This window comes from Malaclemys terrapin, chromosome 8 (genome assembly GCF_027887155.1).
Source record: "Malaclemys terrapin pileata isolate rMalTer1 chromosome 8, rMalTer1.hap1, whole genome shotgun sequence".
In the NCBI taxonomy this organism is placed as follows: domain Eukaryota; kingdom Metazoa; phylum Chordata; order Testudines; family Emydidae; genus Malaclemys; species Malaclemys terrapin.
Window position 1 is genome coordinate 15,476,623 of NC_071512.1, and position 13,025 is coordinate 15,489,647.

The window sequence follows — 13,025 nt, forward strand, 5'->3', positions numbered from 1 at the left end:
GAGAATCACTCCTAGCCTTTGATCAGGCTGGCTTCTCTCCATTTTACAGTGCATTTCTATATGAAGCATTTATAGATAGGCCCATATACCATAGCAATGGGTTTTCTAATTAAGTGTTTGAATTTATTTCCTTAATTCCTCTCTTTATTGTGTGTTTAGAGTAAGTGGCTTGTCAATATAAGAATAAGCCTCTCTGCTTTTACTACTTAATCTGATTAATTATTTGGGGTATGAAGGGTAAAGCCTGATGGAAGTGAACAAGTGTGGGCTGTGTTTCAATCACACTAAATGCACTACCTGTAAATAATCCATTTGAGTCATTCTCGTGGAAAAGGAAAGACATATTTCAACAAGAGCTTTGTTGCTTTTGTTCAAATTCTGAAAAGAACTCTGGTAGCAGCAGAGAGTGAGCATATGCATAATCATACCCTGGAGTTCCTGATATTACCATATTCTCCATTTTGAATTATGCCCAATAAGGTGAGCATGGAGTGCCACAGCAAGGGGAAGCTACAGTGTGGATTGGCTGCTGTCCCCAGCTATAAAACAAACCTATGCTTTATTCTACTACACACATTAATTTGCCTGCTGGACATCAGACTTTCAGAAACGAGGTTCGAGTTTTCACATACAATTATCACTATAATTTTCAATCAGCTCCAAAGAGAAAGCATCTTTCGGAGGATTACAGTAATATGACTGGGTACAGCTAGGTATTTCCTCTAGAAGCCAGCAACCACAATGCAGTTTAATCATTACCTTTCAGATCATATAACAGGACTTGTAAAAGAAAGCCAATTATCTATTTTATAGAGTAAGACTTGAAGAAAATATGGAAATGCTAACTTGGGGTTTTAACCTGTGTGACCTGTCTGGAAGATGTAGATTTAAAAAAAGCCAAGAAGCCCAAGAGGCATTTGGGACGTTAATCATTATGAAAACATTTTATATAAATATTTTTTAAAATATATGAAACTACTTTAAATACTCACTCTGCTCTCCAGTGCCAAAAGTGGACTGTTGAGACTCCTAAGGGAATAAAAAGTTACATACGATTATTTCAAAAGGGAGTTTTAACTAATGATGAAAGTAAAGGCTGAATCATATTGCCCCCTATTCTTCTAAATTACTGCAGTATATTAGGACTTAAGTAGAAGAGTGAAGCACAAGCAAGGAATGAGGGTACTTCATTGTTCCTCTGGGCTCAAATTCCCTGCACCTATCCCAAAAGACATTCCAAGCCCAAGCCCATGCCCATGGTCTTAGCACAGGGACTTACTTCAGTAGGCCTGCCCATACCCTCCTCCTACACCAGCCCATCTGTCCCTCCAGTTACCCATGCAACTTGACACCTAATTCATGTACAATTATCTTAGCAGTGCTCACAAGTTAGACTCATTCACTTATGTAAATTATATACCCAAATTATATGGAAATCTAGCCATGAAAATCAAGCCATGTTCATTCTGGCTCTGACATCAGCAGTAGAGACCCTGGCACCAGAAGCTGATTAATTTCAGAAAATCCAGCTCTCCCCCATGCAGTAGTGTAAAGTCAATCCTGCTAAATGTAATTTAAAAAAACCAAAAGCTTGTTTTATAGTTCTTAAATAAACAGATCTGACTGAGTAGGTACAGGGAGCAGACTGCCGAATAAGAATGTCATATTTATATAGTCACCTTTTCTGACCATAACCTTGTTTTAAAGCAGTCCAGCTTTGGCCCTACAAATATGAAATAGCTGAAAATGCATGACTCAATTTGAAATGCATTACTTAGGAAATTGAATCTAGTATACTTCATTCAAATACTCTTTCACCAGTTTGCCAAGAAGAATCAAGTAATCTACCAATAGTGGGTTGTAGCTTCTATAATAAGCCTGTAAACTGACCTCCCATAGCAAGTGGCTCACTGAAGTGCTGCATGTACATAATGGTATCTGTAAACATTCTGAACAAACAAGGGCTTTACACAACATGTTTAGATGTTCTTAAAAATCTTTTACAGCTTTTCAATTTTTTATTGCAGAGGGTAAGTTGTTGAAGCAGTAATACATGAGGTTTTATTTCTTTGGAGTTCTTCACTGCAGCGTACAAAGCTCACTGTGTTCTGCTAAAGATTCCCTTTTCCCGAAGACATCTTGTTTTATAGGTTTTATTTTAAAAATTGCTTCTTTGGTCAAAGAAAAAAAAAAAAGTAAAAATTTAAATTAACTCAAAATGAAGCCTCGTGACATCTTCCCAGCTTCAATAAATAATTACCAGATAAACTTTGGAAACATGAAAATGGTTAAAGCAATGACAGGTTTTTATATTTCAATCATTCTGACATTCAGTATGTCTATCTGCTATTTGGTTTCTTTTTGCCTCCATGGCCAAAAGTAGTCAGCAGGCCAAATGCGGTAGGCTATCATTCAAAATGGAAGACAGGATAGTGGGAAAATTATTGTGCTGCCTAATTTCAATAGCACTGGTAGACAGCTACCATCCTGGGGTGAGCATACAAATAGCAATTTACATCTGTTTCTTCCTATGTACACATTGTGACTGCTATAAAACAATGTCTGCGCAATTATCCATTGGTGTCACTTAAATGTTTTTAAGTCACACCATAGCATTCCCTGAGGGTGCGCTTTGATGAAGATATATTTTGTTTTAAATCCATTTTCCAATAATCTATTTTGGTTTTGAACACATTTCACTTTAAGAAACTCAGACAAGTAAAAGCACAAGCTTACAGCTACAAAGTTATTTCCAGCAGTATCATCTCCCAGGGGACTACTTAGGAAAGGACAAATGAGAAACAATGGAGAGGAAGGAGACCATATTAATCTAATGGGAGTAACAGCAGACAGACTGGTCAGGACAGGCAATGAAGAGATTTAAGCAGGAAGCAAACTGCACTTAGACATAAAAGGCAGAGAGAGGGAAGACTGGATATAATTGGGGAGAATGGTAATGCAGTACTTAGGTAGGTTGCCAGCTTGGCTCTAGTCCAGGTAGCAGTGACTGAAAGTGGTTGCCATTTGATGGCTGTTGGGTTCTATTTGAAACGAGACTGTGGTCTCAATTCCACTTTCCATATTACTAACTTAACAGCAGCACAATCAACCCTAATCGATGCCACTGATGATACTCAGAGGTCAATGACCGAATAAACCTGGAAACAAAACTCCCTTTCCCTAGCCATCCCTTCTCTAGGGCACAGCTGAGGTACTCCAGGGCAGAAGTTTACAATGCTGCTGTACTATTTGCTTTGTGGAGAGCAGACTTCAGTCTCAGACTCACAATTGAGCAACTTTCACCTGTACAAAAAACGCTTAGCTCTTAAGATGTTTGGGTGGTATGTGTGGATCTACGCACACACATACAGACATATTTTATATACAATACCAATATTCTGCCTTTGGAGTCGGACAGTCGTCTGCAGGAAATCTACGTGAGGCTGGAGCAGTAAACTCAAGCCTCAGACCATGGCTCAAACCAAATGACAGTATACAATTTTCAAACGTGACTTAAGCATTTAGGGTCCTAAGCTCCATCAAAAATTTTACCCAGATTTCTTACAACAAAAGATCTACAAAGGTAATCCTGTGAAGAAGCCAATTTCATGCAGCTTTGTTCTTGCTTAGGACCTGCTTTACCATTATTAAATATGTTAAGGTAATACCAATAGGCCCAATCAAGGAATCTGGGACCACCATGCTAGGCACAATTCACATCAAACAGACAGTCCTTGCCCTAACAATCTAAGTTGACACATTAGACCACTGAAAAGTGCCTACATTTGTAGTACGGCATGCGAGACACACCAAGTGTTAGCACACAAGTAGAATGCTGTGAAACCTAGCAGCATATTACGTGTGAAGAAAGTACAGTTTCTGAAGAGATCAAATCCTCTTAGGACAATACAGCTTGATTAAAGTAAACCACTGTTCTGTTTTGTTTTCTACATTCCATTATGGTTTCAGGCTAAACAAACCCATGGCTCACTAACTTGCTGGAATTCTTGGAAAATATTCCTGCCAAGAATGACAGGGGGTACAACATGGCAGAGGAAATTATAGGCTTTGGATCTGCAGAGAGTATTTAACAGAGTTCCTCATCTAAGATGCATAGTCATGGAATAAAAAAGTTGGCTAGAAGTCAGAAGACAAGGAGAAGCCATAAATGGAATTTTTTGCAAGCTGGTTTAAGAAACACAATCCAGGTTGATAAAGGTCCAAAAATATGACCTATCTTTTTGTTCTTGTATGTCAGCAAGGCCAAGTAATCTAATATAGCTTCTTTCCCCCACCCCATACAAAAGATTCAATATATATGCTTAGGAGGAAAGTCAAGTCAAAGGCCCACAAGCCAAACAATTCATAAACAACCCTACAATAACAAATAGGCACATGTTTGCAAGATAGAGAAAAAACATTCTATAAAGAAACAGATTTCTTCTTCAAGCATATTGGGATTATTACATACTAGTTCTGAATATTATGAAACTTAACTTTGTTCTCTTAATAAAATATTTTAAGTATTACTGCTGGGTTGCCAATTTTGTATTACTCAGCAAATTAAGCTTGGATGAAAGTAGTTTGTGCAAGATTTTTAGATCTATCATTACACTGATAAGATCAGTAAGTACCAAAAGGGAATAGATAATGAAATAATGAGACTAGTTTCTGGATTTTTATCAGGAAGTAAAACTAGGAATTGTTGTAGAATACTTTGTAAATTCTCAGCTCACAGGACAGCAGCAAACAAGAACGTACAGTTCAAAGGGGAAAGACAGGTACAAGGCTGTGCAGGTCCCCCATTCTGCTCTCTTCAGGGAGGATGGGTCTCTGTTTGTGGGTAAGTATTGACAGCAGAGGCGTGGAGTGTCATGAGACCTGGCCAGAGCATTTTAGAGAACCATATTAGTAATTTTCACCACAGCTCAAGGCAGCTACATTAATCTTGGAGATTACATAGAGGACTGTGCTCCGCTCCTCCCAGAAAAAAGCAAGTGATATAAGATGTTAAGAATGAAATAGATGAACATAGAAAAACAACTGACAAAAATAAACTTCAAGTAAAATATACTTATAACTCAACTATTCTCTATCAGGGATCAAAATGGGTCATTCAGTGGGCTCTTACTTTCCTCTGGAGTCTGCCCACAATGCTCCAAAATCTCAGCTTTCATTACAAAAAATAAGTCTAGCACTTATGACTTTGAAGATTATTCAGTTAACATTATAAAGGTTATTTATGAAGTAACATTTGCTAAGTCTGTAAATGCTGAAACAGCGGCAAGGGAGGAGCAGTTCTTAATGTAGTTTTCATCTGGAAATTATCTTTTATTTTGTTTTTAATTAAATATGTTATACATAAATACTAAAAGAGAATGTTACTATGGGATATTTCCAATGATCTGAAGATATGTACTATCAACTTAAAAAAATAAGTTTTATTTTAAACTTTCAGGGCCAGACCTACCAGTGCATATCCCACTACAGACCAGCACAAAGCAGTCATAGTGTACTGTCCAGTTTCCCTTCTCCCTCTTGATCCTACCCACATTCTCATGTGCATTCACACACAGCAGTTTTCCCTTCCTTTCCTACTGAACAGATCTGATGCAATGGTTACTTTTTGAAAAGAACCTTTTAAGATTAATGGTCATGACAACAAAGCTCTTCATAACAAAGTTTCTTCTTCAGCCCCTGCTTATGGAAAATAACATTATTTACAGAAAAATCAATGAAGAACTGCTCTTTCGAAATGGCTGTCATTTCCTATTATTCTCAATGAGACTGAAGCCACAGCAGACAGATACTGTCTCCCAATTTTGTTCCTTTCAGGAAGATACAGCAGTTGAGTGAATGCAGATGGGGAAAGAACAGAATTGTGCTCTTTACAGGGCTATCATGGGTACTGCTGTAAAGCCAGGATGGATTTTCAGACAAAGGGTTACCATGTATTCAAATAAGCCCCAAATGACAATGCACAGTTGAATTTAACAACAAGAGCTTTAAAACCCTGCAGTGCAATTCTTGATCTTTAAAAGGAGTTTCTCTAGTTTTAATGTCACTCAATATTTAACTACTAAACAAATATAAAGTTAGGTTTGTCAGTCACTAACCTTAGTTGGAAAAGGAAATTTCGATGGCTCTGTTTTGCATGGTGTATGAATAGCAGTCAGAGGGGGAGGCCAAGAGTGGGTCATCTCCTGTAAACAAACCAAACAGCAAAAGGCCATTATACGTTAAAGTTAAAACACATCAAAATGTCAACTTTAAAAAGCTATACACACTTGTGTGAAATATTTTTACCTATAATCATTAGATGTAAAACCTAAGAATATTTACTTTAATATTATAGACTAATTTGTTTTTTTTCTGTTTACTATATCCATTTGACAGCATTTTGAGTATGCAGTTCCATTCTCTGCCTATATAATGAACAAACTTTTGCAGAAAAATCTGAAAATTCTTTAAAAAACGTTTGCCCATGAAAATGGACACTAAAATACATTCAACAAAGAAAACACATAGAACTGATAAGCTGCTTTCTGTTCCTCCAAAACTTCTACCAGCAAGTTTAAAACAGGGATGTCAATGTGTGTCAATACTTAGTAAGAAGATCTAGGAAACTGAAGGGCACAACAGGTTTAAGGTTAACAGCAGTTGCAGCAGAAACTGGAATCCACGTACTTCGCACATTGATGATTTTTAGGGAGTCAGATAATGTAAGTGGAGTTCTTGGGACACTGCTGATTTTCTCCCATGTGCAGGCAGGGCAAGTACTCCATTTCCCCACTTTAGCAGTGTTTGTTTATTTAATGAATAAAGTCAAGAACCGGAAGAACAGACAACTTACTTTTAGAATTTCATCCACACAGGTCACGTCACCAGATGCTGATGCCTATAAATCAAAGTTCAGGATTAACTATTATATTTATACCTTTTAAGGCTTCTCCCCCCGCCCCGCCCCTTAACACACCGGATTTAAAATTACGCTTGTTTGTGGCCCAAGTCCTGATGATATTCATCCAGAATCAGTGAGAGAAGTAGCACTGCTAGATTAAAGAACCAGCAATAGTTTTAGGATAGGATATCTCCCAAACTGCAGAAATCCTAGATTTTGTATAGCACTGGCACACAGAAATGAAATATACTAAAAAATCATGTTATTCTAATTCCTTACCTGTATTCCTCACTTAAATGTTAACATGATTTTAACAAGGCAGTGTCTTACAAACATCTGAAAGTTGGGCTTTATTTATTTTTTAAACTATAAGTTCATGAGGCAAGTCACTGGCCACTATCTGAACTCAAGTGATTGAAAAAGCATAATGGTAACCCATAACATGACTTTAGATCTGTTCTCTCATGAACTGCATTATTAATTAGAGCATAATAAGGGCTACTTACAGTTTTGTACTTTAATAATTCCCTGTACCTCTGTCCTAATACATGTAGGGGAGAGGGGAGAGCTGCAATACTGTCTTAGTGTAAAATATAAATTATGCATACATTTATGAATACTTGGCATAGATGTCTTTCCTTATGCATGATTTTTAACCACGGCCATTATTTTTCTACATTTTATTTAGCCAATTTTTTGCAATATCTAAAAGACTCCCAGTTATCGCTATTCAAGTGGCTAAGAGTAGATGCAATAGCATCTTATTAAAATAATTTTAAACTACACTGATCCTCAACATGGCTGTGCAGATGCAGGCAACCTATACTCTACACTCCAAGAGTAGCTAAACCACTAAAACATGTTTAAGCTAAATATGCCCTATACAGAGAAAAAAATATTGCTTATATTCTGAAACCTATTACATTGTTTTTAGAAAACTATAGGTATATTATGCACAACAATTACTACACTTCAAAAAGAGAATTTGGTTTATGCCACAATCGAACATAACCGAGAGTGAAATTCATTACATATGACTCATCAGAAAGAACCAGAGACCATAAAAGCTCCAACATTGTATGCAATTATGTAAAAACCATGACATGCATATTGGGGATGTAGAAGGAAATAAACAAAATTCTCCTTAAAATACAAAAGAAAAATGTGCGACTTCCCACTGACAAACTACAAAGTTGCTTCACTTTCCAATGGGAAGTTCTGTATTTTTATAGTAAGTTAACTGTAGCCATATAGGCTGGGATTTTAAATAGAGCCTATAGAAGTTAGGCACCCAACGCCCTTAAGCACCTCTGAAAATCCCAGCCATTGATGCTGAAAAAAGATAAACCCCCCAAAACTTAGTACCAACTTACATCTAGTGGTTGAGAAGGTATTTTAAGCTTGGTTAGATGTGCTTTGCTGCTAGGCTTCAGCTCACTCATGCTGTTGCTATGAGTTTGACTACTGTAGTGTTCAGAGGACAACTTTGGTTCCATAGACTCCTGTCCATCCATGGGCCTTACATAGGCAGTAGGCTTCTGCAACATTGAACTGGACTTGGACATTAGTGAAGGAGGAAAAGACTGGTTAGAGTGCTGTCCACTTGAAAATGAAGGTACACGGGAAGGTGAGTCCCAGTTGGCATCAGGATCCCGTGGAGATTTTGAGCGCTGATGTTCCTTGCTATGATGATCACTTCCATGAGACCTGGAATGGCTGGAGCTCAATGAAGAAACAGCAGGTGGTTTTCCAGGGCTGGAAGAACGGGATTTGGAATGTTCTGATGCGTGCTGGCTTTTTTTGCGGCTGCTGCTACTACCACCATATGAGTCACGGTCATGCCTCTGGCCACTGCTGCTAGTGTTATTGCCACTGCTCCGCTGACTACTGTGTCCAGTTTGTAAACCTGAGGACCGTTTCTGCGATTGGGAGGAAGTGCTAGGTGCTGGTCCTACAGGAGTCCATTTGCTGCTCTGATGAGAGCTGGTACTGTGTCTCTGTTCACCAAAGAAACTTTGGTTTGATTTTTCATCTGGCGTTGATGGTACTGTTGGTTTGGGAATACCAACAAGCTTTTGTAGAGATCTGTCTCCTATAAGATCCTTCATTTCATCATAATTTCCAAGCATGCTCTGAATACGGTTAGACAGTTGATCTTCTTTGCTGGTCTGTGCAAAGTATAACAGAAATATAAGATTAAAAATACATTTAAGAAGAATTTTTAAAATGAGATTCCTAAATCTAAGATATATACAACTTGGTTTAGGTAAGCTGACTTGACACAAAACTAGAGTAGTAAACCCAAAATTCAGAATTAAGAACTTAAGTTAGCATCCAAGTCTATTTTGTGTGCCATCCCAGTTTCGCCTCCTGTTCTTAATATTTTAATCCCTTTAAATTTAAATAAATAATTTATTAAGTTTAATACGTAAGTAGTAATAAATGGACTCTGCATACCAGTTCAGAGCAGGACGAGGCTGAGATTTTTCAGTGTTGTCAAACGGAGCTAGGCACTCAGTTCCTATTGGTGACTGAGAATCCCAATGAAAATTTCTAGAGAAGTACTAAGTTATTCTCCTAATTAATACACAAAGAACTATGTAGTTATTATTCCCTTCTGATTTCTAAAGCTAGTCATCTTATTTTTAACATTTCACTCATCCTTTTAAATTATTTTATCTTTACTCTCTCCCCCGTCTGTCTTCAAACTATACATATTTTATTCTTAAAGGCTGAAAATCCCACGTAGTAAAAGACCATTTGGCTGTGCACCACTAACAAGAAGCCTTCAGTGGGCTAATATAACTAATAGCATATCCATAAAGCTTGATCAAGTTTAACATTAAATGCAGCTTCCTATTACCAAAAAATGGTAGCTAGATTACAGATATTAGTTTATGAAATATCATAGACTGAGTGCAGGGGGAAAAATGAAAATATTGTAATGGCAGAATCTTCCACAAACCAAGAACTATCTATCAAAAGTAGACAAGACAATTGACTGGCCAGAGAGTCAGAGAAAATTTTGCCTAATGCGTTAGAAAATGATTAGAGGTTGGCACAAACAAAACCAACCTTATCTATTAATACAAGCCCAGTTCAGCTGTTTTAAATAACGACCGTTCAACTGCCAGATAGGTAAGATGGGCTATTATATGCATTTTCTATATTCAATGTCCCCTTCCACACAGTCCTCCAAATCCCTCACTGAGCCAAGATCTTTCCATATAGTTCCTGGCTTTAAATCTCACATTGCAGCCATCATTCTTTCAGCAGAGGATGGACTATGGCTGCCTGCCTCTAGACATTAACGACAGACATCCTTACTGGCACAGCAGGTACAGAGAAAAAAAATATATATCAACTAGGCCACCCTGTAGAGGTCCATGCACACTTATTTTGATAGCTTGTGGGGAAATGGTCCAAAGTACACTGCTTCATCGATATAACGCTACCCGATATAACATGAATTCGGATATAAAGCGGTAAAGCAGTGCCCTGGGGGGGCAGGGCTGCACATTCCGGTGGATCAAAGCAAGTTCAATATAACGCAGTTTCACCTATAACACGGTAAGATTTTTTGGCTCCCGAGGACAGCGTTATATCGAGGTAGAGGTGTAGTTTAAGGAAATAAGAAGCCAACAGTTAGAAAGAAAAATGTAATGGAAAGGTTTAAAGAGCCTTAATGCCACAGTTCCTTTTAAATTCTGCTATAATTCTATGGTAATACAAAATTATTTTTCCTTTAGCCATATGAACTAGGTAGGTGGTTCAGAAGAATGTTTTGTTCAAAGCCCTGAGCTATGATCACAAAATTCTCATAGAAAAGAGTTGTGGGGAAAGTATTGCCGGCCACACAAAAATGGCACTGGCACTTTTAAGGAAAGAATCTAATTATTATTTATGCAGTTCTTACTTATGCACTTCTCACTTTGGACAAGGAAAACGAACCACTTGTTTAACTAATGTTTGTAGTTAGTTTCTAGTCAACTCCATTCATGCTCTAGCACAATTTTGCAGTATTCATTTGTGAACACAGCAGTGGACATTTTGTTTAAGTATCTTTCCAGTAGAATTCTTTCTAGAACCTGGGCCAGAGTTGGGCTGTGTTTATCAAAGACATGAGTTCTATACAGTATAGCGTTAGGTTGGCGATGAACAACTGTACCAGTGATATTACTCCTGGGGGAATTCTGTGTCACTGCATGCGTGCAGAATTCATGTCCCCTGCAGATTTCTTTTCTTCCCTGCAGAAAAATGACTGACAGGGAAGCTGCAAGAGCACCACTCCCTAACTGCACAGATACATTGTTTCAGGCAACCGGAGCAGGTGGCAGAGAGGTAAATCACCGCAGGGCTGGGGATACCCCAGCCAGCGGTTCCTACACTGAGCTGGGATCAGCTGATAGTCTCAGCTGGGCTGGAGGCAGAAGGGGATGGGACTCTCTCTTCCCCTGCAAGAAGTGGCTGGGGCTGTGTTAGACCCACCCCCAGCTGCAGAAAGCTCAGCATACTCCCCTGCTTCCTGCCCCCATCGCTGCTCAGGTGCAAGGGGAGAGGTCACTGTATGGGGAGCTGCTCCCGCATCCGCCCAACCCCCATGCATCCGGACCTCCCATACCCAGACACCCCCACCAAGCCTCACCCCATACACCCAGAACCCCCCTATCCTTTCATACCCAAACCCCACCACATTGAATCTCAACCCCTGCATCTGGAGCCTCCTGCACCCAAACCCCCTGCCTCCGGCCCCTACCCCTGCACCTAGACCACCCCCCACTGAGCTCCCTGCACTTAAACCCCCGCCACCATCCTGAGCCCACACATCCAGATCCCCATGCCACTGCCCCCCAATTAGCTGCACCCAGACCCCCTCCCCACCAAGCACCACTCCCCCCACACCCAGATCCCCCCACTGAGCTCCAAGCACTTTCACCTGGAAGTCCCTGCAGAGTCCCGTTGCCCCTGCACCTGGAACCCTGTCAACGAGTCTCTATGCATCCAGATCCCCCCCGCCCCACACCTAGGCCCTTCACTAAGTTGCCTCCACCTAGATTATCCCACACACAATCCTCTGACCCCACACCTGGATCTTCCCCCCAGAGCCTCTCCACACTTGGATCCTGCCTGGTTGAGCCTGCCTGCCCCACACCTGGTGCTCCTTGTGCAGAGGGGCAGGGCCCCAGGGTGTTTCTGGGGCAGGCCCAAGCCTTGTGCTGTGTCAAGGTCGGGTGCAGTCTCACCACCTAGTCCATGTCCCAGGAGTGGGGAGGCTGCAGGGTGATCTCCCACTTTCATGCAGCCAGTGGCCTGTGCTCCCTGCTGCCATGCTGGAGCCTCTGCATTTATTTATTGACAAATAAAACCTGCAGAATTTTTAAAAATATTGTACGCAAAATTTTTAATTTTTTTGGCGCAGAATGACCTCAGAAGGAGTATGGTATTAAGAACCTCAAATACTATCAGTAGACTAGATAGCAGGGGTTAAAAAAAAAAGCAATCCCCGAACTAATCTTTCAGACTGAGGCTATTTCTCTAATAACCCTTAAATGATTTTTAAGGCCAGTCTGCCCTAAAAAGGTTACAGTGGTAGAATTATGTCGGTTAAGGGTGTGATTTTTGTTTTTACTGATACAGTTCTACTGGTCCAAGCCCTAACACGTGCAGTTATACCAATTCTGTTTACCAAACTGTAATAAGCACTTCTCTGCCAGTATAACTATGTCCATACTAGGAGACCACTTTAACTATAACAGTAACATTAAAGCAGCAAAACTTTCTAATACAGACAAGACCCAAGTCTCATTTCCTCACTTACCAGAGGAGGCTACATTGAAAGAATTTTTTTTTTTTTTTTAAAAGGGTTCTTGAATAATAAAGAATTAAAATCATGGAGGTCATTATCTTACCCTTCGAAAATTAGTTTCTGCCTCAGGCACATATTTATTGTTCGTCTATAGGTGTTGAGTGTGGCCTAAATAGATCCTTGGGAGAGAATCTAGTGTGGGTTTAAAGTCATGGGTAGAGACTTTAAATAGTTTGTAAAGAAAAGAAAAAAAGTTACACCAAACCCTGAATTAGGCTCACAATAGTAAATTAATTTTAAGGAACCTGGCTATATTAA

At 39.4% G+C, this 13,025-nt stretch overlaps 1 protein-coding gene across 3 annotated transcripts in view; it reads right to left on the reverse strand.

Moving 5' to 3' along the window:
• The window catches only part of AFF4 (ALF transcription elongation factor 4), a 77,336-nt gene that overhangs the window by 35,621 nt on the left and 28,690 nt on the right, over positions 1–13,025 (reverse strand). For all 3 annotated transcript variants that reach the window (XM_054036552.1, XM_054036551.1, XM_054036550.1), the window contains 4 exons: positions 8,275–9,069; positions 6,854–6,898; positions 6,117–6,203; positions 993–1,029 (listed from right to left, as the gene is read on the reverse strand). In XM_054036552.1, the coding sequence (XP_053892527.1) occupies positions 993–1,029; positions 6,117–6,203; positions 6,854–6,898; positions 8,275–9,030 (925 nt within the window). In that variant the 5' untranslated portion in view covers positions 9,031–9,069. The remainder of the gene's footprint in view (positions 1–992; positions 1,030–6,116; positions 6,204–6,853; positions 6,899–8,274; positions 9,070–13,025) is intronic.